The 16,166-nt window shown below is 44.2% G+C and overlaps 1 protein-coding gene across 3 annotated transcripts in view; it reads left to right on the top strand.

Moving 5' to 3' along the window:
* The window catches only part of RGS8 (regulator of G protein signaling 8), a 59,246-nt gene that overhangs the window by 29,758 nt on the left and 13,322 nt on the right, over positions 1-16,166 (top strand). For all 3 annotated transcript variants that reach the window (XM_055582882.1, XM_055582883.1, XM_055582881.1), the window contains exons 7-8: positions 1,019-1,120; positions 2,351-2,415. In XM_055582882.1, coding sequence (XP_055438857.1) covers positions 1,019-1,120; positions 2,351-2,415 — 167 coding nt within the window. The remainder of the gene's footprint in view (positions 1-1,018; positions 1,121-2,350; positions 2,416-16,166) is intronic.

Genomic DNA, 16,166 nt, shown 5'->3' with positions numbered 1-16,166 from the left:
TCAACCACCCAACTGTGCCCTTATGTTCGAAAACAGCTTCAGACCATATATAAACAAGCAGGGTGTTTCCAATAAATAAGATTCCAATAAAATTTTATGTACACAAATAGGTATCTCTCAGGGCTGTAATTTTCCAATCTCACTGAAAGGTCAAAGGGGGCTAATATTGAGAGTCCGAAAGAGGTATTAGCTTCATTTCTCTTGGAGCTGCCACAACAAATAACTGCAAAGTGTCAGGTCCCTAAGAAAATAAAAAATATGAGAAATTTAAGCACGCATGTTAAAATTTTAAATGTGTTGATTGAGATTAGCCAAAATACAAATAAGTGTATGAAAACTTAGTTAAGTGACATTGCTAACAGAGGGTACCCTGGTTCTTAGCTGCTGATTGTACCCACTGCTTCTGCTTCCCACCTGCAGGCATCAGTCCTCTGGTCTGTCACCATTCATGTCTATCCTCAGGTTTGTGGGATGAATGGGAAGGACCTGAGGTAGAATTGACCTGCCCTGAAGGTCCCTACTGTGTGCTCTGAGATCCTGTGACAGGCATCACTGTGTCACTCGAGCATCTCTCTGCTCTCTGTGTGGCTATCACTGGGGCGCTGCAGTCAGGAGTTATCGCTGCTGCTGCTGCTACTTGGCCCTCCTAGAGGGAGAGCAAAATGTGGATTGTTACTTTGCCATCACTGTATTTCCTTTCCCCACAGAGAATCCTAATTTAGAAATTCTTCCAAGCTAATGACCTTCATTGACTTACCATCAACTTGCATGTCAGCTTTAAAAAGCGTTAAGCCTCTAGGGCTAGGGGGCCTATTACTATTCCGGTCGTCAAGATAGGGAGTGAGTACTGCCCTTGATCCTCTTGGTGTTTCTCCTCTCGCTCATGAAATCTTCAGGGGCCACCTGGGGAAGGATGGGAGCGGGGCGGGGCTGGCCTCTGCCACAGCAGCTCCCCTTTGGGGGCTGACAGTTATTTTCATGACGGTTCCCCATCTTTCTGCCCCTGTGTTTGTTGCAGGAACAAAGGGATGAGGACTCGACTGGGATGCCTGTCTCACAAGTCTGACTCTTGTAGCGATTTCACAGCCATTCTTCCCGACAAACCCAACCGTGCTCTGAAGTGAGTTATACGGACACACTGCATCCCTGGAGTGTCGGCCATGGGATGCTCACACTGGGACTATACAACCCCTTCTTCTCTGGTAGATGGCTGAAGAGATGAGCCGAGTGACAATAACTTCCAGTCTCTTGGTGGCTTCTTTTCTATCTTTGAACACAAGTGAAAGAATGTTATTTTCCTTTTCAAAGCGTATGGCTTCAGAATAGGGACCCTCCTTTTTCTCCTAAGAAAGCCATATTAAGCACCACTCTTATAAAGCTGCAGTAAAGAATACTTCTTTGTTCTACTTAATTGTCAACCTGAGCTTCTCAGTTTGGAAACACTCAAATCTACTCTTAAAAATCTGCTTAGGTTGAGATGATCTGGTTTCAGTACCTATTCTCTGCGCAGGCACTGTCTTAAATGACGTCACAGACGGTAGCTCATTTAACCCTCATGGGGTGCTGTGATGGGTGCCTTTAACCCCATTAAAGAGGTGAGGAAACAAAGTTGACAGTAAGAGATGGAGTCAGGAACTCAGCCTCACTTTTGTTTCCAAGTCCAGCTTCTTTTCGTTGTGATTGTGGTATGTTAATTAACTAATTTATTAAGGAGAGGTATAGTTGGCTTGGTCGCTCAGATGGTAAAGAATCCACCTGCAATGCAGGTTTTGATCCCTGGGCCGTTAAGATCCCTTGGAGAAGGAAATGGTAACCCACTCCAGTATGCTTGCCTGAAGAATTCTATGGACAGAGGATTGTGGCGGGGGGTCACAAAGAGTCAGACATGACTGAGCAACTAACACTTTAACTTTCATGGTTGGCTTACAATGGCATCTGTTTTCTTATTTTTTAAATTTTGCTTTTAATTTATTTTGGCTGCCCTGTGCAGCTTATGGGATCTTAGTTTCCCTTCCAGGGATTGAACCTGGGCTCTTGGGAATGAGAACACTGAGTCCTAACTGCTGGGTTGCCAGGGAATTCCCCTACAGTGGCATCTTTAGAGGATATACTTTCTTAGTTTTGCTTTTTAGACTTAAAGCCAACTTATTAAACTTACGGAATCCCAATTCTGAGATTTTTCTATCAGCTACTTAAGAATGTGTACATTTCTAGCAACAGGATTACAGGAGTCCAAACGTGGTCTTCATTTGCCCTCCATTGTTTTGTTGTTCTCATGAGCAAATCTCAGTGGTGGCTGAAGGAGAGGTCATTGCAGAAAGATTCAAGACAGATGTTTCTTCTTTCCTAGGAGACTATCCACAGAAGAAGCTACAAGGTGGGCAGATTCCTTTGATGTGCTTCTCTCCCATAAGTGTAAGTAAAATTCAGGCTTTATCGTGTCTCAGCAAATCATTCATTTTGTAAAAGATGAACCCACCATGATCTAGGTACTGTGCCTGGTGGTCCAGACAGCTCCAGCCTGCACCCTCAGAGAGCCTGAGTATAGACAAGAAAACATAATTTAAATGCTCTGGGAAGAGGGCTCTTATTTTCTGTTTTCTGAGCTGAAAGTTTGGTCCCAAGAAGCCTTCATGTCTCAGCAACTTTACCAAGAATAAATTTGACTTAGAGAGTTGGAGTGATGGGTTCTTTGGGAATGAAAGTCTAGATTCCATGCAGATCTTGCTTTATAAAATTAAATGACCTCCCCCCAAGTCACTGGAGAGCCTGGGGTTACTCATCAGTCAAAAGAATATTTTGTGCATTTTGTTATTGACTTGGGTTGGCAGAGTTTTGAGTTTTCTTATCCCTCCTTATTTGGGGGCTTTACTACCCCAGCTGTATTATACCCTCAACTTGCCATAAGTTTTATTAGTACACACTTCTGGTATCTTTCCTCTTCTGTTGCCCCCTTGCCTCATCTCATATGCCTTCTGCTTGCCACAAAGACAGAAAGAGTTGTGCATTTTCATAGGAAGGGCATTTTGATGGGAGCCGGACTTTTCAGCTCTTGCTTTTTTTCTCACCGTAAGCAAGTCCAAGTTCCCTGGGCTTCACGTCCTAGTGGCATGAAAAACATGGAAGTAGGAAAGCAGAGGTGAAGAAGATGGAAGGGTCTTTTGAGGAGAAAGGAAGGTTTTACACAGGCATTAAGTGCTCCCTGTAAATTCGTCTTGTTGGTATTAGGAATCCTGATTGATCTGGGAGCAGGAGGGAAGCTTTTGGCATGGAGTGTGGAACACGGTTTTGCACTGCGAAGTGAAGGGCATTGGCTGGTATATACTTGTTTTCTGGATTCTGACCCAGCTCGGCTACCAGATAGTTGATGGCCTTGATGGGCTTGCTCAGTCTTTAGAAAATGTCTTTAAAAGTGACTTTGCTTTCATCTAGAGGAGCAGTTCCTTCTAACCATATCCTTGGTTCTAATACTAATTAACAAATGCTTTTGAATAGTTTTTAAAGAGAAATGCAAAATTTAAGAATAAGCACATATTGTAATGAGTAATTTTGTGAGACAAATAGTCATTTTAGTGCTCTATGGATTACAGTTAGGAAGGAAAATAAAGCAGAGGAGATACAGCAAGTATAACATATGGCTGTAACCCCAAACAGCAAACTTCTGTGGTGAATTTGCCAAAGCAATGGCGTATGCGCGATAATACTTAGGATTTGACAGCAATGGTCGTTTTTTATGCGGCAGTTCTGACTTATTTTCTGGAGTGACGTTAGGCGGCTAAACAAGTGTCGCTATCAACTTACTCCTTTTCTGGCTGGATTTGACTCAAGGTCATCTTGAAGTTTGGTTTCTATTTCAGCCTCATGACTGACTCAGTTTAAGTCCCTGAGGCTGTTTCCTCATTCTTAAATCGGGATGGAAATACCTGTGTGCCACCTGTCACCCGGGTGTGAGAATCTTCACGAGAGGTCACCTTTAGATGATTTTGGGGTTCTCTATGCAAAGGTGTTTTGTGAGAATATGGTGGAATTTTTTTAAGAATGGAATTTTAAAAGAATTTTTCTCAAATGAGAAATAAACATGCCTTGAGAATAAGACTGCAAATTTTGCTGCCGATGATTAATGAGAAGCCTTTACAGACAGAGTTTATGGTACTAAAGCTAGTGGATGGATGCTCAGGGTATATTTGGATTTCTTTAGTGGTAAGACCCAGAGATTGAGAGGTTTAATTGTATTTGTTTGATTCAATGACTTTTAGAGCTAAAGACACTTGGTTCTGCTTCTGTCACAGGTACTTTGGGTTTCCAGGAATGAAATAACAATTTTCTGAGAGGGAGATTCCACTAAGGGGTTACAAGCTGACACCAGATTGCCTCTTTGTAAAAAAAAAAAAAAAAAAAAAGTACAGAAATAGGCTTTTTGAACTTTGAAGTTCTGTGATTCTTCTTGGAATCTGATGTGCATTTTCATTTATTTTTTTTACTATGGAAATAAAAAGCCGACGGAGTGAATGTCTTTGAGAAGCAAGGGACTTTCATTTAGGGGCTTCTGGCAGAATTTCAAGGTTTTAAAACTTGAAAACTTACCCCCCGTGAATCTGTGGAGGGTCAGAGCCCAGCCTACCTCCAAGAGTGTTGGCAACTTTCTAAAAGTCTAATTAATTTGGGTTAGTATTATGACTCAATTAGGCCTGATTAAGCTTTTCCAAAGGGATTACATGTGTGCTGCTCTCTTAGGAGGGACAGCAGTTGATCAGAGGTGCACAGGAATTTAAACAACAAAATGTCCTAAAAAGAAAAGAGAATGATTGAATGACTGGGCTCCAGGAACACTTGTGTTGGTCTAGAACACACTGGCTGGTAATTCTCCAGGCAGCTGTCCTCCCTGCATATTCTATTTCAGAAAACTCAGATAATTGTTCTTGTTCCCATTCTCAGTCAACAGAGCATCTCTGCCATCTTGCCCTGCCTGGATGTTTTCATTCTCTCCAAAAGGTGAACCGAGTCCTCATTATGGACAATATCTATGCTAAGTTGCTGATGGGCAGGGGGCTGCAAGATGAACCAGACTGTCCTTCCCTGGTGGAGAATGCAGCCTTCTGAGAAAACAAACATGCCTACAGACAATAAAGATACAGGCAGTGTGCTAAAACTCGGGGGGGCTCGGGGGGAGTTCAAGATTTCACATAGGATCTTGGCATCCAGTGTTCCTCTTAAATGCTACCTAATCTGTGTTAGAGGTCCTTACCAATCCAGAGCAGAGGGGCTGCTTTTGGTTTAGAACAGCGGTGCCCAACCTTTTTGGCACCAGGTTGCCACTTTGGTTTCATGGAAGACAATTTTTCCATAGACTGGAGTGAAGGGATGGGTGGAGGGGTTGTTTTGGGGATGATCCAAGTACAGGACATTTACTGCATTTTATTTCTATTGTTATTACATCAGCTCCACCTCAGATCATCAGGCATTAGATCTCAGAGGGTGGGGACCCCTGGTTTAGAGATTTGTTCCATTTAATAGGGGAGCGTGTTTCTGCTCGGAGAAGGCAATGGCGTCCCACTCCAGTACTTCTGCCTGGAAAATCCCATGGATGGAGGAGCCTGGTGGGCTGAAGTCCATGGGGTCGCTACGAGTCGGACACGACTGAGCGACTTCACTTTCACCTTTCACTTTTATGCATTGGAGAAGGAAATGGCAACCCACTCCAGTGTTCTTGCCTGGCGAATCCCAGGGATGGGGGGTCCTGGTGGGCTGCTGTCTATGGGGTCGCACAGAGTCAGACACGACTGAAGCGACTTAGCTGCAACAGCAGCAGCAGCGGCAGCAGCGTGTTTCTGCTCACACTAACTGGTAGTCAGACCTCTCAATTTTGACCCAGCTCTACTGCTAAATAGCTGGATGGCCTTGATGGAATCCTTCATTCTCTTGGAAAATCTGTTTCCTCATCTCTACAGTGAAAGCTCTGGACTCAAGAGGGCTGGATTGAGCTCTGCCCTGTTGTTCTAGGAGGCTGTCTACAGCAACCACCAGGATTGGCAATCACTCGTCACCTACGGCAGGTGGTTTGAGTCAGCACTGCCTGCAGGGTTATATAAAAGTGCTTTAGAGGTGAAATGGCTTGAGCAAGCAGATAAGAGGCGAGGCCACCTGTGTTATGAAGCCTTCTCTCCTTGGCAGGATCCCACTGGACAGGGATGCACCTCATGGGTTGACATCTCAGGCAAAAAAGAACTCTACTAAATCTTAAACCGTAGAATAAAAAAAGCCAGGACACAAATACTTGAAGCAGTTTTATTTCCAATTACATTTGCTTACAAATGTAGTACAGAGCTGAAGAAGAACCCATGGCGGTCTAGGAGATAACTATTTGCTAAGTGCTCTTTTTTTTTTAACCAACAAATGAAAAATGAAATTGAAATTGCTGATGGCTTCATTAGATAGAGAGGGATTTCTAATGTGCGTTAATTTGGCATCTTTTTCCTGTTCAACCAGTGACAATTAGACTTGGTGCCTGTGAGTGTGCTCGTAGTCTGTCCCTGGGGGGGTGTGTGCGTGCGCCCACCTCTGCAGTTCAGACCTGGGAGAATGAAGCCTCCCGGCTTGTGGGAAATCTTCTCTGACAGGTTGCTGGAGAGTACAGAATTGTGTATCTTCTGCTTTTATTCCTCATGAGGTTCAGACATATGCTCGTTATTTGTCCAGCTTTTAGTAGGACATTCAGTCCTTAACTCTGAATTGATTCTCTCTCCTTCCCTCTGTCCCTCCCTCCTTTTTTTTTTTTTGATATAAAAGTTGAAATTCATTCCAGTTTTAAGGTGAAGGTGGAGACTGTGTTCCTTTCCCCTCCTCTCACTTCTTGTAGCCTGATCCCCAACCTGGATGACAGAGCTCCCCATCCTGGGTCTCTGTTTGGTCCTTGTCTTTGTTTCATTGTTTGCAGAGCATGAAGGGTCCAGACTGACCTGTCCCCACCAGGCCCAGGGAAAGCTAGGTTCATGGAACAGTATAATTGAAAGCTCTTTTACATTTGCAGAGTTAGTCTTCATCTCTGAGCAAAGGAGATCAGTAAAGAAGCTTTTAGTTTAATGAAAAAATTAGCCCCTTTGGGATAATGATTGAGATACAGAAAAATAATGATGTGACCTGGTCACATGGCACCCGAGCAGAAAACCCCAAACAAGCAGACACTAAAATTATCAGCTCACGAAATTCCACACTTGTTCGTCCAAGTGGCCTTTAGCTCTAGAATGTACAGTTTAATAATCAGATTTCCATTTATCACACAGGCCTCCCCTCATTCCTCTCCAAGCCCTAAGGTTCTAGAACAGTGTAACTCAAAGTTGGATCCATGGAAGGCTGATTCAGCAGTGGATGATTTGATGGGAGCTTGTGAGAAAGGCAAATTCTTGGGTCTTGGCTCATACCTACTGAATCAGAATCTCTGCAAGTGGGGGCCCGTAATCTGTTTTTTCTTTATACGGGTGTGTGCTCAGTCATGTCCAACTCTTTGCAACTTGGTGGGATTATAGCCCACCGGGATCCCCTGTCCATGGAATTCTCTAGGCAAGAATGCTGGAGTAGGTTTCCATTTCCTCCTTCAGGGGATCTTCCCGACCCACATGGAACCCACATCTCTTGCATCTACTGTGCCACCAGGGAAGCCCATTTTTTCTCGAGCCCCCTGGTAATGTTGATGTGCACTGAAGCTTGAGCAACACTGCTCTCAAATACAAGTAGGGAAAACTATGAACCTGGAACATCTTGGTGGGGCAGGTGGTTAGTGCTTTCCAAGAGAAACACTGAAGACTGGACTTCAGTTCTCCAAGATTCTCAGGCAACACATCCATTTAATGGGGCAGCGTCCATGTGTTGCGGAGTCCTTATATATAGCAGACATGGTGGAGGGTCTTCACAGTAAATAAATACGGCAGGTGTACTTTCTGGATAAAGTGAGGATAAAGATTAGAAAGAGATACTCTAACTAGAGGTGGATGGAAAAGAAACTTCTCTTCCTCCTTACTACCCTCTCTGTTGTCGTTGTTAAGTCATTAAGCTGTGTCCAACTCTTTTCCGACCCCATGGACTGTAGCCCGCCAAGCTCCTCTGTACACGGGATTTCCTAGGCAAGAATACTGGAGTGAGTCGCCCTTTCCTTCTTCAGGGGATCTTCCCAACCCAGGGATCGAACCCATGTCTCCTGCATTAGCAGGTGTGTTCCTTACTGCTGAGCCACCAGGGAAGCCTGCCACCCTCTCTACATTGCTATAATTTTTACTTTCACCCACCCAGGAGTATGGGTGCATTCAGCCTTTATAGAAGAACTGCCAGGAATATATAAGGCAGCTATTAAAAGCTCACTGGAAAAGGTTTGAATGAAAGCAATTGGACACTCATTCTGTTGCTTACCAGCTGTGACCTTTGGTAAATTATGTAACCTCTATAAACCTCGCTTTCTTCATCTATGAAAGGGGAATGCTTAGACTTACCTTGTAGAGTTATGAAAGTGAAAGTGAAGTCGCTCAGTTGTGTCCGACTCTTTGTGACCCCATGGACTGTAGCCTACCAGGCTCCTCCCTCCATGCGATGGTGAGAATTAAATGTGATTGTGAAATGCTATGCATGATGACTGGTGCATAGTGAGGCTCCATGAAGAATAACTATTATTATTTTTGTTATAACCCAACATTAAATTCACTGAGAACAAATGCCTTTTATGACTCCTATATGCTAGAGATGGTGTAAGCTCCTGATCCCATAGGCAGCTTGAGGTTGAACTCGGTGGGTAGGATGTGGGTCATGTTATTTCACCAGTGGGCTTATTTAGATTTCATAATACCTCCCTCCACTTGCCACATGAGGTTTTGACATTCTTTCCTCATAGCGTCCCAATTTCCTCTCAATGTATGTGAGAGAATCTACCTGGATATGTAGTCTTTTCTTTTTTTAAATTTAAATAACATTTATTAACAAAAGTATTGATTTTATTTTTAATTTTATTGGAGTATAATTGTTTACAATATTGTGTTAGTTTCTGGCATACAGTAAAGTGAGTCAGTAATACATATGCATATATCTAGCCTTTTTTTAGATTCTGTTCCCGTATAGACTGTTGCAGAGTATTGGGTGGATTTCCCTGTGTCACACAGTGGGTCCTTATTATCTCTTTTATGTATAGTAGCATGTATATCCATCTCAATCTCGCAATTTATCCCTCCCCTCCTTAGCCCCTGGTAACCATCTGTTTGTTTCCTACTTCTGTGACTCTATTTCTGTTTTGTTCATAAATTCATTTGTATCCTTTTTAAAGATTTCATATATAATTGATATTATGTGATTTGTCTTTGACTTACTTCACTCAGTATGACAATCTTTAGGTCCATCCATGTTCCTGCAAATGGCATTATTTTGTTCTATTTTATGGCTGAGTAGTATTTATTGTATATATGTACCACATCTTCTTCAGCGGGAGGTAGTTTTTAAAAGCCCAGCAGGTGAATCTGCTATGTTCCCTCTTTGAGAGTCCTTGCAGAATTGTTATTATCAAACCAGCCAGACAAGCATTCCCAAACACTTAATTTTGAAATCTTTTAAGCTGTGGGCTGTGTACATGGGATTTGACAATATTTCTCTTGTCTTTACAGTTATTTGTGGATGCTAAACTTTCACTCTATTTGGGGCACATCTCCTTTTTCACATATTTAATAAAAAATATTCCTTGCTAATTTCTTATAATAGTTGCAGATACAGGTTCTATCATGTTCTGTTACTTGACTAAGTTTCTGCTTGACAAAATAAGAAGGAACACTGGACTAGAAGTTTTAAGACCCAGGCTCTCTTTTCCCTTTAGTGACCACATCCTAGGAATGAGGAACTGTGCAACCCAGGGCCTCACCATTTCTTAGTGTTCAGTGTAGGGCTAGATCGTAGTATCTCCCATGTCCTTCCTGACTCAAAGATTCTAGCAACTAAGTCCTGCTACTTCATAATCTAACATCTTCCTATATATACACTAACAAAGTAGAGATCATTGAGGAAAATTACATTAATCACAAGACTGAAGTACAATTAGCATAGTAATTGCTTGCCAATAAATGTCAAGAACCGGAAATAGTTTGTTCTCTAAATAATCTTCCTACCTAAATCTTCTTAGCCAAAGTTATTTGCTTTAAAACCTTCATTCTGTAGATAACATAAAAGGAAGGCTTTGATCCTGGTGCTATTCTCATCACAAATTTCAAATTAGTAAGCTTGGCTCTGAATCAAAGGGGTTTTGATTTGCCGTTAGTGTATGTAGCCTAGATTTTATAAATGTATATTCCTCTCTTCTCCTGTCTGACCTTGGACCCATGCGCCAGCTTATTTTTCCCAATTGGTCAGGGATGCAAGAGGACTCTGGTCTTTGAGACTACTACACTTTAGCAAACACAAAGCTAAAAAAAAAAAAAAATCATTCTTGTGATCTTGTATTTTTCCAAGCCTGGGGACTGAGTTAGGCTGCAGCCCACCCCCACTGCCAGCTAAATCAGGACTCCTGGACCTTGAACTGTTACCTAAGCCCCCCTCCCCGCCGCACCAGCTGCACTGATCATTCATAGTGACCCAGTTTCTTTTCTTATGTAAGCACCCTGCATCAAAGAACCAGAGGGAGGGTGCCGGCAGCAGGCAGCGTGTATGGCCACGGGTGTGTTCTTGGAGATGCTGTGCATGCTCGGGAGGACGTCAAAATTCTGTCCCATGCTCCAGGAATTCTGGTCACCAGCTTTTCCTTTCCTGCGACTCGATAGACACTACTTTCAAACATGTCTGATGTCTTTAGAACCTTAACTTCTTAGAGGGTTGTACAGAGAAAACCCAGTATGAAATGAAAAAGGAAAAAGGCGGATCCTCCTGTTTCTCTCTCATTTTCCTCAACTGTTTCTCACCCATCATCTTTAAGTTACCAGGGTTGTTTTTCCGTGTTAGGCATTTTTTTTTAATTGGAGGATAATCACTTTGCAATGATGTGTTGGTTTTTGCCGTGCAACAATGTGAATCAGCCATGAGTATACATCAGGCATGTTATGTTCTGTCCAATGAGTCCTTAAGCCAGCAAAGTACAGGAATAATGGTCACAAACATGTATGAAGCAATCACTGTCTTGGTGTCAGACTCTGCATGCTCTTTACATGTATTAAGAGTTTCACGGGGTAGGTACTATTAGAATCTGCATTTCATGGAGGAGAGAACTGAGCCTCAGAGAGGTCTAGTATCTTGCTCAAGGTCACACTTAACTAGTGTGTCGATCCAGAACACAGTCCCAGGCAGAATAGCTTCAGGACTCAGAAGTCACTCTTTCTGGCTGCCTGGAATCTGTGGGGGTGGTGAAGGGGGAACTCTATTTCTCTGGGTACTGGGGAGGGAACTGGGTCTGGGATGCCCCAGGGAGGGGTGGGTAAGGAGGGGTGGATGTATATGGCTGGGTGGGGGTGGGGGGAGGGCAGAGGAAGCACAGCTAATAAAGCAGGTCACTCTCAGAAGCCAGTGGAGGCTATGAGCCTTTCAGAGATGAAGCAGCATCTTGCATTTTAACCAACTGCAGTTTATGGACAAGTGGAAGGGAAGGAGAGGGTCCTGGTAGAGACAAGGGGAAAGATGGAAGGAGGATCGAAAAGGGATGGAAGACAGAAGAGAAGGGGAAAAGGCAGGGAAAGATGTTGAGGAATCAGGCAGAGGACCAGAACAAAGACTTGCTGGGAGGAGGTGGGAGGTGATAGAAGGGGGAGGAAAAGATGCAGATGAAAAGAAGAAACCCTGCTGTAGTCCCATAAGCTTCCTTAGCTAAGTCACTAGATCAGGGTGGGCCAGGTCGGGACCAGCGGTCTGTACACAGCAGGGAAGGGGAGGGGCTCCTGCAGTCATGGGGGTGGGAGGCTTCCACCTGCATCTCAGGGTCCTTTTTGCAGGATGAAACTTCTCTTTGCACAGTGACCCTCCTTCCTGCCTTGCTCAGAGGCGGCCCTGGGAATGTAAAAGGGGGGCAATAGGCTGCGCTGAGAGGGGAGGGGAAGGAAAGGAGGAGGGCTGCGATCCCCAGGGTGGGGGCAGGCCTCTTTCAAAGACACTTTTCGGGTCATCTTTGCTACAGTGCTGCTGTTTGGGTCCAGACCCTTCCAGGCCTTTCTCCCTTCCTTCCCCATCTCTCACTGAGATCTTCCCTTGGAATGCCAGGCAATTTTAAGTACCATATTTTGCTTCAGTTCCCCTCCCACGTCCTCTGAAGCCTCTGAAATGCAAGCAAACACATTTTGGATCAAGGTCACCTGGAAGGGTGCACTCTACAAGGTCACTCAGCTGTGCTGTGTGATGGTGTCCTGGGGCCGGGGTGCGGGAGTGTGTCTGTCTGCTCTGTGAGGTACCCCTGCATCCTGGGAGGGACACCCAGGGCGGATATCGGAGCTGTGGAAAAGAAACAAGCCTGATTCCAGGTTATGGCTGGTACCTGGTAGCCTCTGTGGACCACACAGAGATGGTGGTGGCCGATGTTGTCTTGCTGGAGAATCCCCGGCTCTGTGGGCCAAATGGTGCCTTTGCCCTGGTGGAGCATACTTTCATCATACTGTCCAATTTGGGGTTATTGTTCATCTCGCCTTTGGAGGAAGTGATAACGTGGGACCCACCAATGGTCACGAGTGGACAACAGGCAGGGTGGGCTCTGAAGTCATGTAGATGTGTGTGTAAATCCACCTTCCACCCCTCACAGGCCAAATGACCACAGTCATTTCACTTAAACTCTCCAAGATGAGAAGACCTGGGCTTTGAGATGTTAACATGTTTTTCCAAGGTCTCACAGGATTCGAACCCAGGCTGTCTGACCCCACAGCCTCTGGCTTAATAACGGGCTTGGTGTAGAGGTTATGTGAGTTGATAACTGGACTGGACACCATAGAACTTGGCCTGGGGTAAGTTCTGGATGTGTGATGGTGAGGAGGAGGAGGATGGAAAGCCATTGACTGAGAGCTGTGTGTGATGCAGGCTGGTGATTGTGATGGAAGCCCAGGGTGGAGCACTAACCCTACCTGGGACAGTTCATCAGATCGACCACCCTCACTTACAGACCAAGGTGCGGAGGCTAGGTCAGGTTGAATGTGCTAATTACCAGCGGCCTGCCTATGACCCGAACTGGTACTCTAGCTGAGACTGCAGTGCTCCCACCCTAGGTGGGCTGGGCGGACTCACCGGGCTGCCTGACAATCTGAGTATGAGCCCACCATGCATTTTACTCCAAATCCCCCTCCCCACACAGTCTGAGCTGCTGTAACTCCATTGGATTCTCCTGCCAAAGCGCATCCCTCTCTCCGTGTTGTTCTCATCTCTCATACCCTTCCACCTCCCTTGGTGACTTTTTTCATCTTCTCTCCACTTCATCTGTTGTCTTCATTACTGGAAATGTCGTCACCAGCATGCTCTCCAGACCGCCTTGGCTTTCACTGCAGTGGCTCTCCTCTCTAGTCATCACTGGCGCAGGCAGGCATCCCTTGAGAGCATCATGCAGAGCTGGGGACTGGACCACCAGCCACAGAAGAATGCCGGCTCTGCAGTTTGGCCTCCTTGCCACTTGCTAACCATGCGACCTTCAGCAAGTTATTTAACTTCTCTAAGCTTCATCTTTCTCTGCTGTGAAATGAAGAAACTCTCAGGACCTAAGCTGTTGATTTGCTAAAGCAGCAAATGCCATGAGACACACAAAGCATTTGGTGCTGTGTCTGGCCCAAAATGTGTGCCCAATACAAATTGGCAGGGAAAAAGAAATGCTAAAAGGCAAAATGGTTGTCTGAGGAGGCCTTACAAATAGCTGTGAAAAGAAGAGAAGTGAAAGGCAAAGGAGAAAAGGAAAAATATACCCATTTGAATGCAGAGTTCCAAAGAATAGCAAGGAGAGATAAGAAAGCCTTCCTCAGTGTTCAGTGCATAGAAATAGAGGAAAACGACAGAATGGGAAAGACTAGAGATCTCTTCAAGAAAATTAGAGATACCAAGGGAACATTTCATGCAAAAATGGGCACAATAAAGGACAGAAATGGTATGGACCTAACAGAAGCAGAAGATAGTAAGAGGTGGCAAGAATACACAGAAGAACTATACAAAAAAGATCTTCACAACCCAGATAATCACGATGGTGTGATCACTCACCTAGAACCAGAACATCCTGGAAGGCAAAGTCAAGTGGGCCTTAGGAAACATCACTATGAACAAAGCTAGTGGAGATGATGGAATTCCAGTTGAGCTATTTCAAATCCTAAAAGATGATGCTATAAAAGTGCTGCACTCAATATGTCAGCAAATTTGGAAAAAGCAGCAGCGGCCACAGGACTGGAAAAGGTCAGTTTTCATTCCAGTCCCAAAGAAAGGCAATGCCAAAGAATGTTCAAACTATGGCACAGTTGCCCTCATCTCACACACTAGCAAAGTAATGCTCAAAATTCTCCAAGCCAGGCTTCAACAATACATGAACCGTGAACTTCCAGATGTTCAAGCTGGTTTTTTCTAAAGGCAGAGGAACCAGAGATCAAATTGCCAACATCTGTTGGATCATCAAAAAAGCAAGAGAGTTTCAGAAAAACATCTATTTCTGCTTTATTGACTATGCCAAAGCCTTTGACTGTGTGGATCACAACAAACTGTGGAAAACTCTTAAAGAGATGGGAATACCAGACCACCTGACCTGCCTCTTGAGAAATCTGTATGCAGGTCAGGAAGCAACAGTTAGAACTGGACATGGAACAACAGACTGGCCAAATAGGAAAAGGAGTACGTCAAGGCTGTATATTGTCACTCTGCTTATTTAACTTCTATGCAGAATACATCATGAGAAACGCTGGGCTGGAGGAAGCACGAGCTGGAATCAAGATTGCCGGGAGAAATATCAATAACCTCAGATATGCAGATGACACCACCCTTATGGCAGAAAGCGAAGAAGAACTAAAGAGCCTCTTGATGAAAAGGAAAGAAGAGAGTGAAAATTTGGCTTAAAACTCAATATTCAGAAAATCATGATCATGATCATTCAGAAAAATTCAGATCATGGCATCTGGTCCCATCACTTCATGGGAAATAGATGGGGAAACAGTGGAAACAGTGACAGACTTTATTTTGGGGGGGCTCCAAAATCACTGCAGATGGTGACTGCAGCCATGAAATTAAAAGATGCTTGCTCCTTGGAAGAAAAGCTATGACAAACCTAGACAGCATATTAAAAAGCAGAGACATTACTTTGCCAACAAAGATCACTCTAGTCAAATCTATGGTTTTTCCAGTAGTTGTGTATAGATGTGAGAGTTGGATTATAAAGAAGGCTGAGCACCAAAGAATTGATGCTTTTGAACTGTGGTGTTGGAGAAGACTCTTGAGAGTCCCTTGGACTGCAAGGAGATCCAATCAGTCCATCCTAAAGGAAATCAGTCCTGAATATTCATTGGAAGGACTGATGGTGAAGCTGAAACTCTTAATATTTTGGCCACCTGATGTGAAGAACTGACTCATTGGAAAAGACCTTGATGCTGGGAAAGATTGAAGGCAAGAGGTGAAGGGGATGACAGAGTATGAGAAGGTTGGATGGCATCACCGACTCGATGGACATGAGTTTGGGTAAACTCTGCGTGTTGGTGATGACAGGGAGGCCTGGCGTGCTGTAGTCCACGGGGTCGCAAAGAGTCGGACACGGCAGAGCGACTGAACTGAACTGAACTGAACTGAGGAGTTATTTTAAAAATTCCTCCTCTAACTTCAAAAAAGTTTTTTTCTTTTTAACCTTCTGCTTAGCCTCTTCCTTTTTAAGTGTCCCAACTGCTGGTTCCTTTCTGCTCTCCAGGTTCCAGCCTTGAGCTAATGCTCCTGTCCTTGAATGATGGGCACACCCCAAAACTAAAAGGTCGTACTCTTTTCCCGGTGCATCATAACCTTCTCCAGGAATTGAGATCTATGTCTTCACAGTGGTTTGCCTATTTCCTACCAGATTCCTACTCTTTTTTCCAAAGTAGCTGTTCTAAACTCTTTCTACTCTCATCGGTATTCCCACTTCAGCACACACTGCACTTGTAATTATTCAATTGATTATTTTGTTATTTATTTACTTATTTATTTTTGGCTACCCTGGGTCTTTGTTGCTCTGAGCGGGGGCTACACTTCATTGCAGT

This window comes from Bubalus kerabau, chromosome 5 (assembly GCF_029407905.1).
Source record: "Bubalus kerabau isolate K-KA32 ecotype Philippines breed swamp buffalo chromosome 5, PCC_UOA_SB_1v2, whole genome shotgun sequence".
Taxonomy (NCBI): domain Eukaryota; kingdom Metazoa; phylum Chordata; class Mammalia; order Artiodactyla; family Bovidae; genus Bubalus; species Bubalus kerabau.
This window is presented reverse-complemented; position numbering and strand designations above follow the sequence as displayed.